This window comes from Astatotilapia calliptera, unplaced genomic scaffold (assembly GCF_900246225.1).
Source record: "Astatotilapia calliptera unplaced genomic scaffold, fAstCal1.2 U_scaffold_4, whole genome shotgun sequence".
Classification (NCBI taxonomy): domain Eukaryota; kingdom Metazoa; phylum Chordata; class Actinopteri; order Cichliformes; family Cichlidae; genus Astatotilapia; species Astatotilapia calliptera.
Window position 1 is genome coordinate 545,960 of NW_020535778.1, and position 25,014 is coordinate 570,973.

Below are 25,014 nucleotides of genomic sequence, written 5' to 3' on the forward strand. Positions count from 1 at the left end.
GGAAACAACTTGCATCTTCCTGTAACTGAAAGCGGTTTGAGAGGAAGTGAGCGGAAACGTTGTGTGAATACTGCTTAATCGACTGCATCTCTCTGCTTTAATAACTTCCCACTGAGGCTGAAAAGCTTCGTGCATGTTGACCATTAATCTGCTCACTGATCAATAATTTCCTGACACAGCCCCCCCCCCCCACAACACGAAACGAAAGAAACAAAACAACAACAACTGTGAGTCACCAAAGAGTCAGAAAACTGCAAGGAAATAGAAAAAAAAATGACGCAACTCGAACAAAAGCATTTGTAAGACTCCGCTGCGCGCCGTGAGGTGATCCCATGAGGAGGCGTCTCAGCGGAAGGATAAATAGTTCTTATATCAGGTATTTTTTACACTGGAGTTTCTTCTTATTGTATTCATCTCCTTCTGTGTCCTCTTTTGATAACAAAATACACATTTAGCTCAAATCAGTGACGTTAAAAATTGAGTTTCGAACATCCAAATCAAGTTCAGAGCAGGAACTTACAAGTCTAAAGTTTCGGTATCAATACGCAGCCTAGTATTGATCCTCCGGTACGCTGTAAAACAGAAGCTGAAACATGGAGTTGTATTTGGAATAAACTTTGGAAACTTTGTTTGATGTTTATAGAGATGTCACCGAGAACATGTGTAACATCTTCCGCGCAGGATTTGTGCCGTGGATCATACTCTCTGTGACTCTCGCCTCAGGCTCCGATGGTAAGTGACAGTTTGTTTTAATCTAATCTCATTTAAATGTTGTTCTGACGGAACCTTTTGCAGACATGTTCACGTTGTTTGTAGTGAAGCATTTTGTTTGGAGTTCACTTTGATTTTTCTGTGTGAAAACAAACCAAACCACCAGTTTAGAAACTGGGATTCGGACCCGAGTAAACGAGCTTTAGGTGTGGAAACGCCCTTACTCTACTGCTGTCGCAGTTACAAGAACGCAGAACACACACATATGTGTTCAATCAGTCACATTCAACTGACTTTGTTCTGCAAACGAGTGATTTCCACGTTTGGCGGTGGGACAGTCAGCTTTTATGTTTAAATGGTTTCAGAGCGCTGATGTGCTGCCGCCACCTTCACAGCAGCACTGAAGCGCGCTCAGTGATAAAATAATTAACTGTAATTAAAATCTTTGTTTTACCGCTTTGTGCGATAAATCACCACATTAACGATTTTCTGCAGCATTCATATTTTCTTATTTGAAAGTGTTAGCGAAGGAGAAATGCACAGGAATTCTGGTGTAAATATCGAGACTGCGTCGAGGTTTATTACGGAGGAATAAACACACAACAGCCTTCCGCCATTTTTAGACTTAACGTCGCTCCAAGAAAGAGAGAGAGAGAGAGAGAGACTTTATTAACTGTATTGACAGCCACATGCACGTCACATGCCAAACAATAATTTTATTGGCTGTTTCCATTTTCCTCTATATGCTCTCTACATCAGCGCAAACATTGTCTGTGTCTAGAAAATACTAAAGAAAGATGACCTTCTTACAGTTTAGAGCATATTTTTATCTAACACCTCCACTTGCTCTCACTTTGTCATTCTCCTAAAAACACGAGGTTTCTCACCCAGTATCATACAAAACTTTTTTATGCATGGTATGAACATGAACCATTCAAATTTAAACAACTTAACTTTTGTAGCAGGTTTTGTCATCACATCTTTTACCATCCCATCGGACAGCTATCCAAAATAATTTTCCTTTCATTTACAGTTGACCTTATAAAGTGATAGTTTATGTCACTATGCTTGCATCTCTGTCCGGTTAAAGGATTCATTGCCAATGCTATCACACCCTGGTTGTCTTCATAAACCTTAGGTGGTGCATAGGTCCATCGATACCTTCGAACAGCTGTATGAGTACATACTCTCTTGTACAGTTGTAGCTAAGGCCATGTACTCAGCTTCACAGCTTGATAATGCAACAGTGGTTTGCTTTTTAGTTTTCTATTACATTAAATGATCATTCACAGTCAGGCCTATACAGTAACCAGTTCTGCTGTGTCATTCTGTCTGTTACATCAGCCCCACAATCTGTATCACTATGTGCTCAGAACTCTGGTTTTACTGCAGCACTGATCAGACAGCCTCTCTGTACCTTTGGAAATCGTTCATCTTTTCTACACCATCAGTGTAGTTCAGTTTTTGCTCACAAGGTGTCGGTCTAGCTTTGTAACCTTGCATATTAAACCTTTCAAGGATTTTTTTCCCCACATATTTTTCTTTTTTCTGTGACATCCTCACATAGTTATCTCTCTGGTCAAAATCAATACCAGTAAAATGTTTCAGTTAACTCTTTCATTTAGAATTTTCCTGCATACATTTCCTGCCTAGATTACCTTTTCATTCTTTGGTGTTCATGTGTAACCATAAAATTGAGGAGCACAAAGTTGTTCCCACTCTTATGTTCATGTAACATCTTATTCCAGCTTCTGCCTGATTGTTTTAGCCCATACAGTTACTATTTCAACCTTTCATTTGCATCACATTCAGCTACCTTTTAGCTCTCTGGTTGTTTCATGTTTGTCTCACAATTTAGTGGTGTGCGTAGATAGGCAGTTTTAACATCCATCTGATGTAAAACCATGTTTAATTGTACTGCTCTTTGCATAGATACCATGATAGTGGTCAGATAAGCAGTGGGGGAGAAAGTTTCTTCAAAGTCTACACCCATCTTTTGACTTCGTCTTTTTAGTCCTATTTTATATCTAAGTCATCTTTATCACATGGCATCATGTCAGTTTGTGTTTGTCTTCCCACAGTTGTTTTCATCACAGACATGACAAGTCTGTGGCTGAGCACTTTCCCACTGTTAGGATAAAAGACCCAGAATGCTGAAATATTTTTGTCATTTCCAGCTAACATTCCCTTTGCACACCTTGAGTCTAGTTTTCTCTTGTTCTGTTTATAAACATAATATGCTGTTCCAAATTTTTGCATCTTGAAAAGGTTTGGCTTTCTTCTTGTCAGCATCAAATACGATGTCTGTTTTGTGAGTTTGTTAAAACATCTGTTAATCACCACAGCTGCTGTTTGTACTACATGCAAACTCCTTAAGTAACTCTCTCTCTGTTAGCATACATCTGGCCACGTCAAAGACTGTACGCCAGTTTTGCTTAGCAGTAGGGATGGGTATCGAAAACCGGTACTTGTTCCCACTGTTTCATTTCCTTGGAATTGTTTGCCATTTTTGCAAACTATTCCCATCTCGATTCCAGTCGCCCCGAATGACGTCACCACATTGCGGAGCGTCATTTACCTGGCAGGAAACACGGCGCCTAAGCGGCTCAAACGCTCAAAACTTTGGTTACACTTTACGAGAACGGATGACAACAGGGCATGTTAAGATATTCGTTGTGTGTACTCATGTTGTACATTGTTTAACTGCATTATGGTTACTGTGGTTTAACAGAGACAGTGTTTTAGTGCTCACCACAAGGAGGCACTGTTTCATTGTACGTTCCTAAAACAGAAGAAGAAGAGAAATAGATACAGCACCCATGAGAAAAGTTTTGCCGCGTGTTAATGAGGAATAAAGTTCCCAAAATATTAAGGACATTTTTGCCTCCGTCGTCATTTTCCTTCGAGTTGATCGCTGTCGATGCTGCAATACTCAACAGGTTATGGGCCCAGGGCCGACTCGAAGAAGAGTTTTTTCTCATGAAGATCCGGAGCCACAACGGATAGCGGGCTAACGGCTAAATAGCAACATGGATCAACGAGGAGCAAGCAGGCTGCCTCGACTCATGTTTGACGGAGATGAGACCAGATATGAACTTTGGGAAACTAAGGTGCTAGGATATTTGCACTTGTTGGGATTAAAAGCCACTGTTCTGAAGGAACCGAACAGTGAGGCTGAAGTAGCAGCAGACGGTAAGAAGAACGCTGACGCTTACGCCGAGTTAATCCAATTTTTGGACGATAAAAGCCTCTCACTGATTATGAGAGATGCCCCTGATAATGGGAGAAGAGCATTAGAAATATTGAGGGACTACTACGCTGGAAAGGGGAAGCCCCGAATCATCAACCTGTACACCACGCTATCATCGCTTCAGAAAAAGAGGGAAGAGACTGTCACAGACTATGTCATTAGAGCAGAGGCCGCCATTACAGCACTGCGCAATGCGGGTGAGACTTTAGGTGATGGATTATTGATTGCTATGGTTTTAAAGGGACTACCTGAAAGTTTTAATCCATTTGCAATACACGTTACCCACGATAAAGACGATATGACATTTGCTGAGTTCAAAACAAAGCTACGGAGTTTCGAAGACACTGAAAAGTCAAGCGCATCCGAGTGTAGCGACAACGTAATGAAAACAGGAGGAAGAACCGGGCATGAGCACACAAGATCCAGCGCACAATGCAGATACAAGAGCGATGTGGACATTGTGTGTTTCAAGTGTGGACTAAAAGGCCACCGAGCAAAAGTGTGCAGACGGAGGACGTGGTGCAGTCATTGCAAAAGCAGCACACACAGTGATACCACATGTAGACATAAAGACAAACAAGATGGCGCGCGGAAGGTCGCAGATGAGAGCGGCAACGGATCCAAAGCAGAAACGCCAGATTATGCCTTCAGGATTAAGGGCGTAGACATCAAAGTCCAGCAGTCAGCGTACAGCATTGAGGAGAAAGGCCTGTTGGTGGACACTGGGGCTACCTCACACATCATTAACAGCATCGCCAAGTTCAAGAGCTTCGACGACGCGTTCAGACCGGAGTCACACAGCGTAGAACTGGCAGACGGTACCCAGTGCAGAGGCGTCGCCCAACAGAGGGGGGACGCAGAGGTGTTCCTGATTGACAATACAGGCCAGCGACGCAAAGCAACGCTGAAAGATGCGCTGTTTATTCCATCATACCCCCAGAACATATTCTCTGTAAAGTCAGCCACTGCATTAGGAGCAACAGTCACCTTTAAACAAGGGCAGGACACGTTGACCCACAAAGACGGTACTAACTTTAACATTCATGTGTATGGCAAGTTGTACTATTTGCAGACTGAAGTTGAGGGTAATGATAAGTGTAACACCTGTCATGACATACAAGCATGGCACGAGATATTAGGCCATTGCAACTATGAAGATGTAGCAAGATTGCAAGGTGTGGTTAACGGTATGCAGATTAAGGGGAGAACCGACAGACCTGAAAAGAAATGTGAAGTGTGTATCCAGGGAAAGTTTGCACAAACCCGAAACAGAGATCCGGATACAAGAGCAAAGGCTCCTTTACAAATGGTACACACAGATTTAGCAGGTCCGATAGCCACTGAATCTATTGATGGGTACAAATATGTGCAGTCATTCACTGATGATTATTCAAACTCAGTGTTTGTATATTTCCTGAAGACGAAAACTGATACAGTGCAGGCAGCAGAGAAATTTCTAGCGGATGTTGCACCATATGGCAACGTAAAATGCATTAGATCAGACAATGGGACAGAGTTCACATGCAGAGATTTCCAAACCCTGTTAAGGAAAAATGGCATTAAGCATGAGACATCAGCCCCGTACTCACCCCATCAGAACGGTACAGCCGAGAGGGGGTGGCGTACTCTTTTCGAGATGGGCAAGTGCATGCTAATTGAGAGTCAGCTACCGAAATGCCTATGGAACTATGCCATTCAAACTGCTGCTGTAACACGGAACAGATGCTTTAATAAGCGAACAGGGAAAACACCCTACCAAATGCTGACAGGTAAAAAGCCAGACTTGTCAAAAATGCAGAAATTTGGGTCTGTGTGCTATGCATACAAACAGGACAAGGGGAAACTTGATTCAAAATGTGACCAAGGTTTCTTTGTAGGTTATGATAAGAACAGTCCCGCCTACTTAGTTTACCACCCTGAAACTGAGAAAGATCAAAGCCATGGATGAAGAAATTCACTCGTTACGGGAAAATGACACTTTTTTTTTGATTGATTGAATCTTTATTTTGAACATGTTGAAAAAGTATAAAAAAAAAATAGAATTAAAAGAGACAAATGAACAAAGCAAACAAAAGGAAAACGAGCAACCACAACTCCAAATAACGTCCATGTTCAAAAAGGAGCAGGAAGAAGCATAAGCTTATTTAATCCCACCCCTTGATCCTCCCAATCCTGCTGAGGATTTTCTATGAGTCTGTGGTGGCCAGTGCGATCCTCTATGCTGTTGCATGCTGGGGGAGCAGGCTGAGGGTCGCAGATGCCAACAGACTTAATAAACTGATCCGTAAGGCCAGCAATGTTGTGGGGATGGAGCTGGACTCCCTCAAGGTGGTGTCGGAGAGGCGGATGCTGTCCAAGATAAAGACAATGTTGGATAACACCTCCCACCCACTCCATGACATGTTGGTCAGTCACAGGAGCTCGTTCAGTGAGAGACTGAGATTACCGAAAAGCACCACTGAACGACACAGGAAATCATTCCTGCCTGTGGCCATCTCCCTGTACAACGCATCCACTTAACACACTGTTTGCTGCTACAGCTACACATGTTTCTTTTCCAAATATTTATTTATAAGTGACTTATTTATGTATGTATGTATGTATGTATATATATGTATATATTTTACTATTCTTAGTTAGCGTATTGTCTGTCTTGTCTTAATGTTGGTTTAAAATGGCGCACTGTAACAAAAAATAATTTCCCCCAGGGATCAATAAAGTATTCTGATTCTGATTCTGATTCTGATTTTCCACTATCTAGTATCAATAGACTACAGAAATACCTCCTTGTAATTACATTATATGTTATGTGTAATTTTTTTTTTTTTTTTTTTAATATATACTAGAGATGGACCGATCCGATATTACGTATCGGTATCGGTCCGATACTGACCTAAATTACTGGATCGGATATCGGAGAAAAATAAAAAATGTAATCCGATCCATTAAATATCACGAAAGCACCTCACAAAACTTGCAACACGCCGTAACTCACCTCAGAACGTTAGCAGTCGGAGCAGTATGCATCACGTGATAGAGCGGCTGTGGCATGCGGGACCGTCGGTGGTCTGGATAGCATGTGGAGCTTCGCTAGCAACCTGGCATTTCATCTCCGACAAAGTTATCCCCGAGAGAAGTGAAGCAAGTGTGTAAGTCCATCTCTGAATGTTTGTAAAGCTTTCCCACGTTAAGCTTAACGAGCGACTGCCTCTCGCTCTCCGGCTGCTACTTCAATCGTGAAACTGCTCAATGATCAGCTGATCGGCTGTGAGTCTCTCTTGTTTGTTTTTGGTCCACTTTGCGCCAGAAAGAGCAAACCAGCGGCTGAACAACAGCAGCACGTTTAAGCTTGATAAGCTGTTGTTAGAATTTATTTAATATTTCTTTCTACACCAGGATCTTTTTCTACGTAGCTGACGGCTGGTAACTGTGCAGGGGCGGATCTAGCAAAGTTTAGCCAGGGGGGCCGATAGGGCATTAACTGGGAAAAGGGGGCACAAAGACATACTTTTCTTTCTTATTCTTATTCATTTAAAATGTCTAGCTTTTAATAAATAATTATCTGACACCCAAAGTTTTAATTTGATGTAAAATGAATAGAAGTCAATTACTGTATATAGTGACTATTAAGTCTAATATATATACCCTAGTAAGCTATAGTACATTTTCCTTTGGGAAGGTACCATCTGTGCAGTCTGCAATTTTGTTGAAGAAAGATGTTGAATCTATTTAATATTTCTTGAAAAATAATTGATTTCTGTGCATTTTTTTTCACACTGCATCAAATTAAGGTTGATTACGTTGATTAAGCATCATGAGGTGGAGCGTGAGGGGTGGTTCCCTATTTTTTATTTATTTATTTTTGTTGTTGCTGGGAGTTGGAACCCTATTAGTTAGGTTGCTTAATATTTACGCTAAGTACTCTTTAAAATACCAGAATAGCGAGGATGGTGTAGGTCTAAGTTTATTAGATTGATCAGTATTGCTGAACTATGAAATATTTTTTTTGTATACAGGTATAACAGAATAGCTTTAGTGTAGTTGTTGTTTTAAACTTGAGTATGAACTTGCAAAATGCAGCAAGATATTTTAAAAAACAGTTTTGTTGATTAAAAAACACTATATCGGATTCATATCGGTATCGGCAGATATCCAAATTTATGATATCGGTATCGGTATCGGACATAAAAAAGTGGTATCGTGCCATCTCTAATATATACACATATATGTTTCTATCTATCCATACCTACGTATATACACACATACGCACATATACACATTTTCAATAACCCCATTAACACCTGAAGGATACACAACCTACAATTACATATATATATATACATACATACATATACACATACATATATACCCATACCAACAAACCCGTGCATGCGCACACACATGAAAATATTAGACAAGAACACCCTATCAAATCTCTACCTTTTCCCTGTACCCTGTAAAAACCATATCCTTAAACCGCTTTTTAAACTGCGCCATGCTTGGACATTGCTTCATATCTTTACTTAGTCTGTTCCACAGCTTCACTCCACACACAGAGATGCAAAAACTTTTTAATGTTGTACGGATACGAGGATGTTTTAAATTTAATTCCCCCCTCAAATTGTATCCCCGTTCCCTTTTAGAAAACATTTTTAGAATATTGTCAGGAAGCAGGTTATTTATTGCTTTATATATAATTTGTGCTGTGAGAAAATGAACCAGATCTGTGAATTTTAGAATTTTTGATTTTAAGAATAGTGGATTTGTATGATCTCTGTAACCAGTTTTATGGATTATCCTTATGGCCCTTTTTTGTAATATAAAGATTGATGATAGCGAACATTTGTAAGTATTGCCCCAAACCTCTGCACAGTAATTCAAATACGGTGCAATCAGGGAACAATAGAGAATGTGGAGTGATTTGTGGTCCAGAATGTGTTTTACTTTACTCAAGATTGAGACACTTCTTGAAATTTTGTTATGTATATGATTTATATGAGACTTCCAGTTTAATTTATCATCTATAATCACACCAAGAAACTTATGTTCAAGTACTCTTTCAATTTCCACACCATCTACATGAATCTGCACTTGTGCATTTCTAAGGGAATTCCCAAATAAGATAATTTTAGTTTTACTTAGATTTAGCGATAGTTTGTTCCTGTTAAACCATTTTTTAATTTTGCACATTTCTGAAGTAATTGTATCCAGCAGCTCCTTTAGATTCCCCCCAGAACAAAAAATATTTGTGTCATCTGCAAATAATACTAATTTTAATATATCAGATGCCTTACAAATATCATTTATATAAATAATAAATAATTTTGGACCCAGTACAGAGCCTTGTGGAACACCACAAGCAATGTCCAAGCATGATGAGGAATGGACACCCAGCTTCACAAATTGTTTCCGGTCACTTAAATAATTTTTCACCCATTGCAGTACAACCCCCCTAATCCCATACCGTTCCAGTTTATTAATTAATATGTCATGATTGATTGTGTCGAATGCTTTCTTGAGATCCAGAAATACTCCAGCTGCATACTGTTTCTGATCTATAGCATTCGTAATCTCCTCAATTGATTCGATTAATGCCAGAGATGTTGATCTTTTTGATCTGAATCCATATTGACTGTCAGAGAGTAATTTATATTTATCTAAGAATTTGTCTAATCGTTTATTAAACAGGTTTTCTAGGATTTTGGAGAATTGTGGTAGTAAAGAAACAGGCCTGTAATTTGTGAAGTGGCGTCTATCCCCGGTTTTATACAGCGGCACAACTTTAGCTATTTTCATTTTGTTTGGCACTTTTCCCGTCTGAAATGATAAGTTGCAAATATATGTTAGAGGTCCTACAATTCCTTCAATGACCTTCTTGACGATTTTCATATCAATATCATTACAATCAGTGGATGTTTTATATTTACACATGTGTACAATGTCAATTATTTCTTTTTCCTCCACTGATGTGAGGAACATTGAGTTAGGGTTCCTATCAATCAGGTTTTCACTACATTCTACTGATGGCAGTGACTCAGGAATTTGTTCTGCCAGTTTTGGTCCAATATTTACAAAATAATGATTAAAGCTGTTGACCTTATCAGCAGTGTTTTCCATAATATTGCCATTATCGATAAAGTATTGTGGATAACTTTGTTGTCCAGAATTATTTTTAATGATACCGTTTAAAACATCCCATATTCCTTTCATATTATGTTTATTGTTGTTCAATATTTTACTATAATACTCCTTTCTACATACACGTATAATATTGGTCAACTTATTTTTGTATTTTTTATATTTATTTTCAGCTTCTTTTGTTCTTTGTTTTAGGTATTCCCTATAGAGTGTATTTTTCTTTTTACATGCATTTTGTAAACCCTTAGTGATCCATGGTCTATCTGAATATTTGTGCTTTCTGTTGTATTTTATTGTTGGACAGTTTTTATCGTACAACTCCATGAATATTCTTAAAAATATGCCATATGCAATATCAATATCAGCTTCTTTGTACACCTTGTCCCAGTCCTGATTTAATAGATCGTTCTTAAATGCAGTCATAGTTTCTTCTGTCCTTACACGTCTGTATCTCAGTTGTTCTTCATGCTGATTTTTCTTATAATTAGTGTCATAAACTGCAAAAACTGGTAGGTGATCACTGATGTCATTAATTAATATTCCGCTCACAATGTTGTTTTCCATATTGTTAGTGAAAATATTGTCAAGTAAGGTGGCACAATGTGGTGTAATTCTGCTAGGCCTGGTTATTTTAGGATGTAAACTCAAACTGTACATAGTGTTTAGGAATTCGTCGGTCATTTTATGCTTTTTTGGATTCAACAGGTCAATATTAAAATCACCACAGATAAACTTTTATCCTAAGTTTACCCTAACCACTTTGCCAAAGGGAAAGAAAACTGTAGGGGGGAAGTGGGTTTATTCCGTTAAGAGTGACATTGAGGGAAACGACAGATACAAGGCAAGGTTCGTAGCCAAAGGTTACAGCCAACAGTTGGGGATAGATTATGGAGAGACATTCTCACCAACAGCCAACTTACCCAGCATAAGAGTTTTGTTACAGAAAGCAGCGCAGGAGAGCCTGTTACTCCATCAAATGGATGTGAAGACAGCATATTTACACGCTCCCATTGATTATGAAATCTACATTGATCAGCCAGAAGGTTATGAAGAGGGAGAAGGGCTAGTCTGTAGATTACAAAAATCCTTGTATGGGTTAAAACAATCTGGTTGTAACTGGAATAGGATCTTGCATGAATACCTAACAGCGAACAGTTTCAGGCAAAACCCAGCAGACCACTGTGTTTATACCAAAGAGACAAAAGATGGTAAGGTGATTATGATCATCTGGGTGGACGACCTGATAATTGCTGCTGGCAATGAAAAGGTAATGAAGGATGCGAAAGAAATGCTTTCAGTCAAATTTAAGATGAAAGACTTGGGCAGACTTAAGCATTTTCTGGGTATTGATTTCACTCAGTCTGATGGATGTGTAACAATGTCACAAGAAACCTATGTCAACAAGATACTGATGAGGTTTAACATGCAGAACTGTAAACCCAGAGGAACTCCCTGTGATCAGAAGTTGTGTTACACAGAAGGTGCTACTAAGATAAGAGATGTGAGGATGTATAGAGAGGCTGTAGGCAGTCTTATATACCTTGCATCAGGTACCCGTCCTGACCTGAGTTTTGTGGTAAGCAAGTTATCGCAACATTTCCATGAGCCTACAGAAGAACAGTGGGGAACTGTGAAACATGTGTTGAGATATCTCAAAGGGTCCAAAGATAAGAAGTTGTGTTTTAGAAGAAACACAGATGAAAATTTGGGTCTAGTGGCCTACAGTGATGCTGACTGGGCAGGTGACACTGCCGACAGACGCAGCACTACTGGTTACTGTGTACGTCTATGTAACAACAGTTCTTTAGTTTCATGGAAGACCAAGAAACAGCCCACTGTGGCGCTCTCTACCTGTGAAGCAGAGTATATGGCTCTGGCTTCCACAATGCAAGAGTGTATATATTTAGAACAGCTTTTGAAAGGTATAGATGACTACAGCTACACTCAAACAATAGTGTACGAGGACAACCAGGGAACAATTGCCCTGGCTAAAAACCCTGTGAGCCGACAGAGGTGCAAACACGTGGACATTAAATATCATTTTGTAAGGTCCATTGTAAATGAAGGAAAAATGTGTCTGTTATATTGCGCCACTGAAGAAATGGTGGCAGATGTTATGACCAAACCTGTTTCCAAGCTAAAACTTGCTAAGTTTGCTGACATTATGTTTGGTGCTTAAAAAGGAAAAAAAAAAAAAAAGGGAAAAGGAAGTATGGTAGAGATTGTACGACTGTTTATCGTTCATTGTAAAACTTTTCTTTAGATTCCAGCAACCTGAGTACAAGAGGGGGTGTTAAGATATTCGTTGTGTGTACTCATGTTGTACATTGTTTAACTGCATTATGGTTACTGTGGTTTAACAGAGACAGTGTTTTAGTGCTCACCACAAGGAGGCACTGTTTCATTGTACGTTCCTAAAACAGAAGAAGAAGAGAAATAGATACGGCACCCATGAGAAAAGTTTTGCCGCGTGTTAATGAGGAATAAAGTTCCCAAAATATTAAGGACATTTTTGCCTCCGTCGTCATTTTCCTTCGAGTTGATCGCTGTCGATGCTGCAATACTCAACAGGGCAACTTACAATACTTGCAAAGTAGATATTTCATTAAAGGTAGGAAACACTACGAATATGCAAAAGCATTTGCTCACAAAACACACGATGACCTTAAATGAATGTCGTGTTTTTAATTCCGCTCCGGACTCGTGAATCTCAACCCAGCAGCAGCGGTAACGTTTGCACGTCCTCTCCCGTTAATGCGGCAGGTAAATAATCAACTAACAGTGCATATTATGTTAGAGCGATCTGCCTTATTACAAAACCTGCTATTACTGTGCATTTAGGTGACCATGATGTGAGAGACAGAGTCTGGCTGGCTCAGATGCTGGCAGTTCTCACTGCAGTCTACCGGTAGCCTCTCCTTTCAGGCCGGGATAGACGAATGTCACCGAGCAGTGACTAAGTTTGTGGTCAAAGGTTTGCACCCATTTGCCGCAGCAGATGATTTTCAGTAAGTGAATGTGTTTAATTGTAGGCACGGATATTACTGGATATTCTTGTGTAATTGCTACAGAATAATTTATGTTATACTTTGTTATTGCTACAGAAGAATATTTATTTTATTATTTTACATTTATATATTTTTTTCCTGGGGACCCTGTGACACCCCATTGAAGAGCCGTGGGCTGGATCTCTTAAGATCTCACTGCTGGGTTTGTAAGGCCATGTTACTCCTAAATTTCTATTTTGTTCAAAGAGAAGATATAAAACAAAGTTCTAAGCTAATCGACCTTAGTGTTCTCATGTTTTTTAAAAAGAATCGATAAAGAATCGAATCGTTAAACAGAATCAAAAATGGAATCGGAATCGTGAAAATCTTATCAATACCCATCCCTACTTAGCAGTACTCTTTTGTGTGTGGTTCTTAGGTCTCATGTCTGATCCCAGTTTTGCTAAGAAGAGTCTGATAAGTTTTCCCCATAAAGTCTGTTCTGATCTGATATATTTAATCTGCCCATACGTGGCTGTATCAGCCAGAAACTTTTGTGTTGCTTGCACCTTGTCACTCTTACTTTCGAGATAATACACAAACACTGCACTGGAATGATCATTACCTATACTCTTACATCAGGCTCCTTATTTCTAGTCTGCATAAACTTTACCTTTGTGCACATCTCACAATGTGGGGTCTGAGGGTGGGTGGGTTTATCTGTTTTAACTTTGGTAAAGGCAGCTGGTGGGGACACCAAGCCTTGTGAGTAAGATAACTTGAGAAAGAGGACTTTCAAACTGATACCTCAGCTTTAAAAGGCTGATGGGGTATTGTTGTCAACTGGTTAGGCAGGTGGGCAGCGGCCTGGAGAACGAAGTATGTGAATGTGAGAATGACCATAAGTTTGACCAGACCTTGGTCAGAAGTCAAGTTTTCCAAAAATCTTGTGAGTGCGGTAACTCAAGAACAAGGCAACATTGGATTTTTTTAAATAGATACCATTAGCTTTATCTCTGTTTTCTCTCTCTCTTACTTTAGCTATCTTTTATTTCTTCTTTCAGACAAGATAAACATCACAGCTGAGTCTGGACAGAACATCACTCTGCCATGTCGAGCTCACAACAATCAGAAGCCCATCATAGTTGTAGAGTGGATCAGATCTGATTTGGGGGCAGGTTATGCCTTGTTGTTCCAGGATGGGCACTTTGTTCCAGATCATCAGCATCCGTTTTTTAAGAATCGGGTGGATCTTCAGGACAGGCAGAAGAAGGATGGAGACGTGTCTTTGATTCTGAACAATGTGACGCCTGCTGATAGTGGAACATATGAATGCCATGTCGTCATGCGAGGAGCAAACCAGAGGGAGAGAGCAACAGAGCACACCTGTACCATAGAGCTAAATATTCTTCCTCTTGGTGAGTTATTACAATTGTTTTTGATCAAAAAACGAGCTGCTTCCTAGTTGCTGATGTTTTCTATTATGTTTTTAACCTCTCTGCTCTGTGGTGTTTCCTGTCCTTCAGTCCAGATAAACACGACAGCTGGACAGACAGTCATTCTGCCATGTCAAGTTTCAAACCTCAACAGCGATCGCAGCGTGGTTATAGAGTGGAGCAGAACTGATCTGGGGGCAGAACATGTCTTCTTTTACCAGGACCAGAAGTTTATTCCAGATGACCAGCATCCATCTTTTAAGAACCGGGTGGATCTGCAGGACCGAAAGATGAAGGATGGAGACGTGTCTTTGATTCTGAACAATGTGACAATTAATGACACTGGAACATACATGTGTTGCGTCTTCATGAAGGGAGCAAAACACAGAAGGAGAGCAAAACTGGATAGTGACCTCATCACTGTTGTCAACCTGAGAGTTGTTCCTTCAGGTGAGTGAGTAGAGTTGAGTGTGTGTGTGATCAGAGGTGAAGCTGCTTCCTGTTTGTTGATGTTTGTTTGTCTGTGAAGGTTTTCAGTCATCCAGGTCATCGTAATCTAAGGAGCTTGGAAAGAAAAGCATCTGGACTTCTTTACGTTGCTTAAAGATGTTTCATCTCTCATCCAAGAAGCTTCTTCAGTTCTAGGTTCAAATGGCGGAGAGTCCCAGACTTAAGCCCGATGGGAGAACATCCCAGTGTACCTCAGACCCAGCAACACACCCAGAAAAAAACTGGTTCTTCCCAAAGACAGAACTCCTAATCACAAACTTAAAATCCTAGTGTATACTTTAATGTAATGAGGAATGCTCAGACCTCTAAATTGGAGAGACCAAACAGCCACTTCATAAACGCATGGCACAATGTAACGCAGTAAAGGATCAGGGTGCCTGACTGCAGCTTGATAATAAGCTAGTCAGAAGTGCTTCGACTACGGAGCCTGAGTGTGCGGATAAAATACAAACAACAGAAGTAGAGCTCAAATATACATGTATTATGTATCTTATGGTGAGATGAAATTTATAAACAGATAAACAAAAGAAAAATATATATACATTGTAAATATCAACACTTCACCGAGTTCTTTTGATTCCTCAGAGGCATCCGATGGAAGACAAAACACTGCTCAGTAGAACATTCAAAACTTTATTACTTCTAGAAGGGAGATGCGTCCTGCATGACACGTTGCCGCAGATCTCAAATTGGTGGTGTGCCCCTGACAGTTTTATTACAGAAGCTCTCTCATTCTAGTCTAAACAACAGTGTCTCAGTAACTTTCCACTAGAGACAGTCCCCTCTTGTCTAATTTTCCCAGGCAAGCGTGAGCAAGAGCCTGCAGCTTTCTACTCCCCAAGGACACATGGTCTAATGCCTTTATTTTTCAGGGCTGTGTCGACTTAATACTACACTATATAACTTCATAACACTTATTAATAAATAAGCATAGCATTGTTGAGACACTGAAAAATTATTTATTCCCAACAGCATATATATTATAAAAAAACACAATGATAGTGATAATAATAACACTAATAATACTAATAATAATAATAATAATAATAATAATAATAATACAAAGCAACTAATTTAGTCCCAAGAGGAAGTTGAACAAGATTTAGTCAGTTCAGTTTAGTTGACCTGCAATAAGCCGTGTTTCCAAACAGGTAGGAAGTTGAAGTCCATTTATCAGTTTATATAGATTTATCAGTCCTACCGCAATACAGCGGTGGTCAGGTGGCTCGCCATCCTGCGCTGATCAGGGGTTTGATAATGGGGAAAAAACTCTGACTTAATCAAGGTTAAAAACATAAATTAGCATTCACAGTTAAATTGGAACAGCGTTCTACTGCCATTACAATTGAAAAATAAATCCATAAATAGAAAAGTCAAATAATTAATGTCATATTTTATATAACAGCCAATAAACCAATAACCAAAGACATAACATTTGATTCTTATAATGAATTTCATTCAAAAATAATGTTATAGAAAACCATTTGCATGGGTCCCATCAAAGTAAAGTAATTTAGCAATAAGAGTAATAAACATTATCCAAGGTTAATCAAATATTTCCAACACACATTTAATTATATGTGTTGTGCAACACGTTCAATAATCTAAAAGGAATTCAAATCAATTCAGAAGTCCCAAAAGCATGGCATTCACTTAGAAAAGTAACAAAAAACTTCCAAAATGGACAAAACTACAAAAATCAGATCTCTCACTCAACTCTTCAAACAGTAATTTAACATTCAGCCATAGTGAAAAACTGTCTGTCACCAACTGTCTGCCATCTATAATTCAGTTTTGAGATCCTTTCCCAGACACCTTAACACCTACGCACATCCTGGGCCTTTTGACCTCTCATAATAGGACTAGGGTCTTATGGGGCTAGATTTCACAATGAACTCACCTGAAACCTTGGCTGATTGTGACCTACACCTGTTTTTACACCTTAGCTATTGTGATTAGGTAGAGGATCATTAGGGGGTCCATGTCCCTTTTGGGGGGACACTCTTCTCGATTGAGAGGTGAAATGTCTTCAAGCAACTTAAAGAAGTTCAGACGCTCATTAGACTTGATGTTTGTTTCTAAAGATGTTGTTGATGAGACTTTGTAGAAAGCAGCTGGTCTGAGTGATGTGATCAGAGTGCAGTAGATAATGTCTGACAGCAGTTTGAAGAGGAAATGGATTCTGTTCTGTTCTTCACTCATCACCTACCTGACAGCTGACACCTCACACCTGTTTCTCACCTGCAGGTCAGACAGGAGGAGACACAGAGGATGGAGTCATTAGATATAAAGTGATATATTTTGTTTTGTTTCTTGTACCAGCTCTTGTGGCTGTTATTTTGATCTGTAAAAAAAAGAACAAAAATAATCCCCCACTTCCTACTCCTCTGACTGATGAAGTAGGAAATGAAGTTTACTGAACAATCTCTGCGTTGATATTAGGGCTGCCACGATTACGTCGACTATCAAAATCATTGACAACTAATTAAATAGTCGACGCGTCGTTTGAAGCTTCGTAAGATCCCAAAAGACGCAGGAATAAGTAGTAGGATTTAAGAGGGTAATAACGGACTGAAACAGAAGATGGCAGCACTGCATGTACAAGGATGCCAGCTGCCGTTAAACCCCGAAGAAGAAGAAGCTGTGTCCCAGAATTCATAGTGCGGCCCTGCTCAGTTTACAACAATGGCGGCAGCTAGTTAGTTTTAATATTACTCTTATTATTCTTTCTGGGTCACAAAATAAATGTTTAACATATTTTCAGGCGAGAATGTAGCTGTGTAAACCTCAAATATCTGCTCAGTTTATCAAGACACCACATATTTTCAAAAGCACCCCGACGTCTTCTGTTACCCACCAGCTCGATAGCTGGTGTTTGGGGTTCAAGGCTCACCAGAGCCGGTGAGAACACCGGACTCCCGACAAATCATTTTCAAACCTACCGCGGTCTTTCGCTACTCAGGTTAATTTATAATTAATCTTTACTATATTATTAGACCATTATTTATCCATGTAAAAATCTCATTAAGATTCAAATCACATTTCCTAGAGAGACCTAGCAAGATGACAACAAAAGTAAAAACACATACAGCATATAATAACATAACAATATCTATATCAAATTGATATTACTAAAATTTTTAAATAGTGTTATGTAAAATCAAAAGTATCTCTAAAACATCAAACATCGATCAAACTCTGATTCGATGTACAAGGATCTTTGATATATCAAATCTTGTGATTTGACATCAATAGGGCAGCATGGTGGCATAGTGGTTAGCACTGTTGCCGCACAGCAAGAAAGTCCTGAGTTCAATTCCACCATCAGACCGGGGTCTTTCTGTGTGGAGTTTGCGTGGGTTCCCTCCAGGTACTCCGGCTTCCTCCCACCGTCCAAAGACATGCAGCTTGTGGGGATAGGTTAATTGGATAATCCAAATTGCCACTAGGTGTGAATGGGAGTGTGAATGGTTGTCTGTCCCTGTGTTTTAGCCCTGCGACAGAGTGGCGACCTGTCCACGGTGTACCCTGCCTCTCGCCCTATGACAGCTGGGATAGGCTCCAGCGCCCCCCGCGACCCTGAAAAGCATAAGCGGAAGCGAATGGATGGATGGAGATCACTTGTCATCGATCAAACTCTGATTCGATGTACAAGTATCTTTGATATATCAAATCTTGTGATTTGACATCAATAGATCACTTGTCATCAATCAAACTCTGATTCGATATCCAAGTATCTTTGATATATCAAATCTTGTGATTTGACATCAATAGATCACTTGACATCGATTACACTCTGATTCGATGTACAAGGATTTTTGATATATCAAATCTTGTGATTTGACATCAATAGATCACTTGACATCGATCAAACTCTGATTCGAGTACGAGGCAGCAGAGAGGACCTTGTATGGGTTTACTACCACATTCTAAAGGTACGCATGTGATGTCAACTGGTGAAATACAAATTTGACACACCAACATCAGGATCAGCGCTTTCCCTCAGACTGACATGTAGAGAATGTGAGCTGACAGAAAAAATAAAATTTATGTACGAAGTTTACACAAACAACCAGGTATTATAGTATATATATTTATATATATTATAGTGGCACACGTAATTCAATTACAGTGATCTGAGAGCCACCATCTAACTGATGGAGCACAGGCTCAGAACTGATGTTCAGTGGTTACCTGCGTAATGTCATCATAGTCCTCAGACAATCTCTCTGTTGACAAAATAATAATAATGTAAGATACTCATAGTGTTACCTTTGGCTCTGCGTCAATATAAAGAAAACTGTTAATATGTCAGTTAGCAGTCTAACAAAGCTCTGGCTGCAGAGCACAAGTTAGTCCAAAAACTGTTTAGCAAGAGATGTGTTACAGGGGTACCTAGCACGACGCACACACAGTGGTTTAGCTGTGATGCTTGTGGCCTTATTAATGCAGCTTATTTCAAGCTGCCGTAAACACTGTTGTACACACTGCTTCCTTACCTAGCTTGCTCGTCCTGCACTAAGCTCTCCCCTCTTCCTTTCTAGGTCCTGGCATTCTACTGAAGTAGGGAAGGCGTCATTAGATGATGACTCCTAGTGATGGTAAGATGAAGCCTCGTGAGGAACTGAAGGTTTCCATCCAACTGGTCGACTCATGGTTCAAAGCATTGTGATGATTCATTTGCTCTACTGCGCCATCAAGTGGACGATTCAAGTGAAACAGGCTCTTTGATTGTAATGATGTGATGTGTAAACCTCTAAACTGAATAAATAAATTGTTTTCATGGTTATTTATTACGAATATTGTCTCAGCATGTCTGATACAAAAGAGAAAGTGGAAACTATCAGGACAGAGCTTTGGTATGATTGTGTAACTGTGTAATCATGCTTATGTACATCTGGATAATCACACAAACTGTGTGGCGCTTCACTTTTTAATAAACCAGTGATTCTTGAGATAAGGGACAAAACATGTCCAGCAGATAAAACCCAATTTTGTGGTTAAAAATATGCATACAAGTGTTAACCCAACTGCCTAAAAGACAAACCAAGGCAATGTTTATACTACAAAACTATGATTTTTTATAAATATATATTTATTTTAAATGGTACAATACATTACCAGTACCTTAAAAATCCATTGTCCTGAAGCAGGTGTGATAATATTAAAATACAGAAAAAAAATTAAAAGTAATGTAAAATTAAACATCATGGCTCTCGTCACTAAGTATTAAAGTCAATACCTTATATCAAAATATGCAATTGAAAATTTATTTTTACATATTTTTTAAGTGATTAAAATCGTGCGTCAAGTCGATGTAATCCAAGATTTGATTATTTTTTCTTGTAAAAACAGCCTCATTTAGGTAGATTGTTGAGGCCATAAGCAAATGATGAAAAACAAGATGGCTTCTGTCAGAAAAACATGTGTTATGAGAGAAAGTATGGTATTTTGTCAACACCATCAGATGTCTGATACAAAAGAAAGTGGAAACTATCAGGACAACGTTTTGGCATGCTTATTTACATCTGGATAATGACACAAACTAGTGTGTGGTGCTTCAGTTTTTAATAAACTAAAAGACAGAAATCAGATTATAGGATCTGTGGTGTTTATTTATATTATGGTTCTTATCATTTGTGATATTTATTACTCTGTGCATACTTTATTAGGAGAGATGAGATATTAAAAAAAAGCTCTTCCTTGCTGGTTACATTGAAGAAGAAGCTCAACTATGTAGCACGTACGTAATCAACTTCAACAACACAATGTGATGGGGAAATCAGCTGTGTTTTTCTGCCCATTTGATTTCGAATCTGGCACACACCAGAAAACCAGTTCCTGAATCAGTCACGTGATACGGACTGCCCGCGAGGCCTCGAGCGTCACTGCATACGTAATCAAAGTGTGCCTCGATACGTGCTTCACAAAAACAACCTGAGATTACCCGACACACGCTTTGGAGCTTCGACACACACGACACATCGTTAGGCTTCAGTGATCAATTACTGTAATAATTATCATGTCATGCATGATAATTATTACAGCAAAGCCTAAAAAGCATCAAATGTCTGAACTCATGTCAGGTTTAAATTGACTGACCCTGATTTGTTGCACTGCTCAGCAGTGACATCACAACTTAATTGAAATGCCACTGAGGTTATTTTGCGTTTGACATTCAACAAAACACCAGTGAAAACAGAAAACCACCAGAATGTGGAGAACACAGACGTCATGGGTTTGGTTGAGTTACAGACTGATGAGTGGAGAAAGTAGGAAACAGCTTATTCTTCTATATCTTACACAGAGTGCTGTAAATCTGTTAATACCACCAGTGACACAAAGTAAAGTTGTACATGTACTTGAGTACTTATAGAGTATAATTCATACTGTATGTTTGAATCGTATTGATGTATTTTTTTTTTGGTAGTTTTCTATTTCTGCTCTACTGTATTTTGAATTCAAACATTGTACTCCCTGACATTTATTTAATTACTATGTCATGCTACATTATTATAGATAAAGTTACTCAGCAGTATGTAAGCTGTTCTAACCATCTAAAGCTGCAACATTAAAATAAAACCGACATAAATCAATAATTATGATCCTGTATCATCTATATGATTTTGGAGAGTAAGTTCTGTTAGTATTTCTTTAGGTATATTACTTTTGTATGATTACTATATTCTCTGCACTTATAATTCTGGTTGCGCTTACTGACCTCAAACCGATTTTACGTGGTACACGGTGCTCAAAACCTATCAAAAAATGTTTTAGTATGACTTTGGTAAGCTACGAAGATGGATTGCGGGAGCATTACGATTACCGCAGTCAGGAGGCTCGCAGAGTAAACTGGGTCCAAAACTCAGTCTGCTTCAGGTCCCAAAGTCAAACAAACACTGCAACATCACTGAGAGTTAAAAACCATCTCAATTGGATGAATGCTAACTCTTTTCCACCTGATAAAAGTTAAAGTGAGGGTTTCTGGTGGTTAGAGACAAATGCAATCGCATGGCAGGATGCTGTAAATGGACCAAACTTCAGTCAGGAGAACAACTGAGATCCACAATACCAGGTTAGTCATTAATATACTGCAACAACATGGGAATAAAGCAGCTGTGAGAGAATTCAACATGAATGAATCAATGGTACGGAAGTGGAGGAGGCAAGAAGAATGAGTTGAGTAAACTTTGACTTATCTGACTGTTTTGTTTTGCTTAATGTGCCTTGTGGTTTGAAAAATATGGTATTCAAGCAGAATTCTGACTTTACCAGTCATAAAACATCACCTTGTAAAACAGTTATTTCACGCTGTTTAAACTTCTGTGCAGCTATCTGTATAGTTCCTGTATAGCAATGTAAAATTCAGTATTTAATTAGTTGTGATTTCCTGTTGACCCTTTGTCTCGCTCTCCTCAATAAAAACTGATCTAAAACACCTCTGATCCAATGTTCCCTCTAATTTTTCATGTGTCTGAGCGAACACACAAACTCCCAGCCGCGGAGGTGTGCACGTGGATAGCGAATGAGCAACAGCTTCTGACTTTCCAAAAGTACTCATTTATTTAGAATATCAAAAATAAAAGTGCTACCTCTACCACACATTACTCGAGAACACACTAGTCCACGTACACACGGGAGCATCCATTACAGGGAGAGTGAGAAGAAGAACAAAAAGGGGTTGACACACCGGTCATGAGATGGGAGGCGCCGCCATGTGGTGATACACTGCATTACAACAGCAACTGTTACAAAATGTGAATCGCGTCATTGGCTGGACTATGGGATAAGCTGGCATCGTTCTAATCCCATACGGGAGCAGCCATTCACTTACTGACTAACACTGCAAAACAGAATTGTTAAAGTTTTAATTTTAATTTCAACTCAGGTTAGATTTTTTCTGTGCGCAACGTAGATTTTTGTGCGCATAGACGTGCGATTGTGCACCCGCGCAGTTTAGAGGGAACATTGCTCTGATCCCACACCAAACTGGAAGTTTGTGATAAAGAAACAATAGATTTTTATAGATAATCATTGCATGCGTTCTTTAACCAACTCTCAGTGATATCAGATCAACACTTTGACCAGTTCAAAGTCAAATCCTCCTCCTCTTCCTCTCTGACAGGATACCAGTGTTGTGGTTTTCAGTGGAAGCAAAGGTTTCTCTGTTAGTCTGCAACAAAAATGAGAAAAAAAACCCTTTAAAATAGTTAAGCTGGCTGATAACTGTCTATTAAGATGGACAGAAACAAATTGGTACCTCTATGATGGTCTGAGACAAAGCAAAAATTGTGGGCAAGTGGCTGAAATCAGTCAGGAAACTGCACAAATGAATACATGAAAACATGTCAGTGTCTGTGAGACGCATTGACAGTTCTCCATGTCCAAGATTTGAGGGAAACCTCAAATCTTGGACCTCTTTTCTTACTTAAAATGAGAGAATCTCAACATTAATTATCAAATAGTTTGATTAATTTTTGTCTTAGCCATCTGTTGTGTTGGTCATGTTGCAGATTTGTGGAAACAACGTGCATGTTTCTGTACCTGACTGTGGTTCAGCTGACAGGAAGTGAGCTGGAGGTGGTCTGATTTCTGATGAGTGACTGCATCAGTAATCAGGCTGCTTTAACCACTGACAGAAACAGATCTGTCAGTGGTCAGAAACAGATCAAACTTCTCCTACTGAGACAAAGTTCAACACTGTGATTGGTTCTATTAATCAGTGTGGGAGACACATTTCTGAAGTTATTCATACGGGTTGACCTGTCACGGTCTTCCTGCCAACACTACACATACAAAAAAAAAAATTGTGCGCCACGCAAAAAGTCACTGCTGAGACAATCTGAGTGCAGTGAATTCATTTTCTTGTTCAAGGAAGGGTACAAAGTGGCCCACACCTCTGCACCATGACTATCATCAGCCTGAACTGCTAATAAAAGGAGGATGGATCCATTCTTTCATGATGTTGTTGTAGCCCTTCTGATTCAAGGTGTAAACATTGTCCTTTCATACTTTGATTATGACAATAAGTTATCGATGGTGGCCCTGAGACATCAAACGGACTGCAACTTAAAAAACAAAAAACAAAAAGACACAAGCAATAAGTCAAATGCTGCAAAAGCACACACATCACAATGGTAATAGGAAAAACGAAAACAAATAGAAAAAATGGAAATAGGAAAAAACAGATTTCTGAAAGCACAAGTGAAGTGTTTCTGGGGAGACAATAACCCAACGAACCAGTTGCAGGAACCAAAATATGCTAGGTAAGTGTGTTTTAATCTCATGATTCATATAATGCCGATGATGGATTTTTAGGCTAATAGTTAGGCTAACATTCAGATTCAGATAAATCCTCTCCGTGAATCGCTACCTTATCGTGGTGGAGGGGTTTGTGTGTCCCAGGGATCCCAGGGGCTATGTTGTCTGGGGGCTTTTGCCCCCTAGTAGGGTCTCCCATGGCAAATTGGTCCTGGGTGAGTGACCAGACAAAAAGCAATTCAGAAGACCCTTATGAAGAGAACATCGAGGGAACAGTTTACCCTGCCCGGGATAGGGTTACCAGGGCCCCGCCCTGGAGCCAGACCCGGGGAGGGTGCCCGAGGGCGAGCGTCTGGTGGCCGGGCCTTAGTCCATGGGGCCCGGCCGGGCACAGCCCGAAGAGGAGACATGGGCCCATCCTCCCGCAGGCCCACCACCCGCAGGAGGCGCCATAGGGGTCGGGTGCATTGTGTGCCGGGTGGCGGCCAGGAGCGGAGGCCCTGGCAGACTGATCCCCGGCTGCCAAGACTGGCAATAGGGACATGGAATGTCACCTCTCTGGTGGGGAAGGAGCCTGAGTTAGTGAGTTTGAGAGGTACCAGCGAGATATAGTCGGGCCCACCCCAACGCATGGCTTGGGCTCTGGAACCAGTCTTCTGGCGAAGGGCTTGACTCTGTCTAAGTTTGGAGTTGCCCCTTGTGAGAGGCGGTGGGCTGGGGT

General features: G+C 39.8%; 1 protein-coding gene across 2 annotated transcripts; it reads left to right on the top strand.

Annotated features, from left to right (window-relative positions):
- The first annotated feature begins 291 nt into the window (after positions 1–291).
- On the top strand, positions 292–20,624 carry LOC113018081 (uncharacterized). 2 transcript variants are annotated; one of them, XM_026161150.1, is made up of 5 exons: positions 292–376; positions 644–732; positions 14,151–14,504; positions 14,613–14,972; positions 19,577–20,624. In XM_026161150.1, exons 1-5 carry the CDS (start codon positions 333–335, stop codon positions 19,597–19,599), a joined length of 870 nt encoding a protein of 289 aa, XP_026016935.1. In that variant the 5' UTR covers positions 292–332; the 3' UTR covers positions 19,600–20,624. The 2 variants fall into 2 exon arrangements, with proteins under 2 accessions (XP_026016935.1, XP_026016934.1); XM_026161149.1 differs by lacking the exon at positions 19,577–20,624 and adding an exon at positions 17,280–17,517.
- Positions 20,625–25,014: the final 4,390 nt, after the last annotated feature.

Coding starts and splice junctions, on each gene's coding strand:
- LOC113018081 (XM_026161149.1), top strand. CDS start 333: ATGAGGAGGCGTCTCAGCGGAAGGATAAATAGTTCTTATATCAG. Junction 377..643: donor ATAAATAGTTCTTATATCAG/GTATTTTTTACA, acceptor TGATGTTTATAG/AGATGTCACCGAGAACATGT. Junction 14,505..14,612: donor GCTAAATATTCTTCCTCTTG/GTGAGTTATTAC, acceptor CCTGTCCTTCAG/TCCAGATAAACACGACAGCT.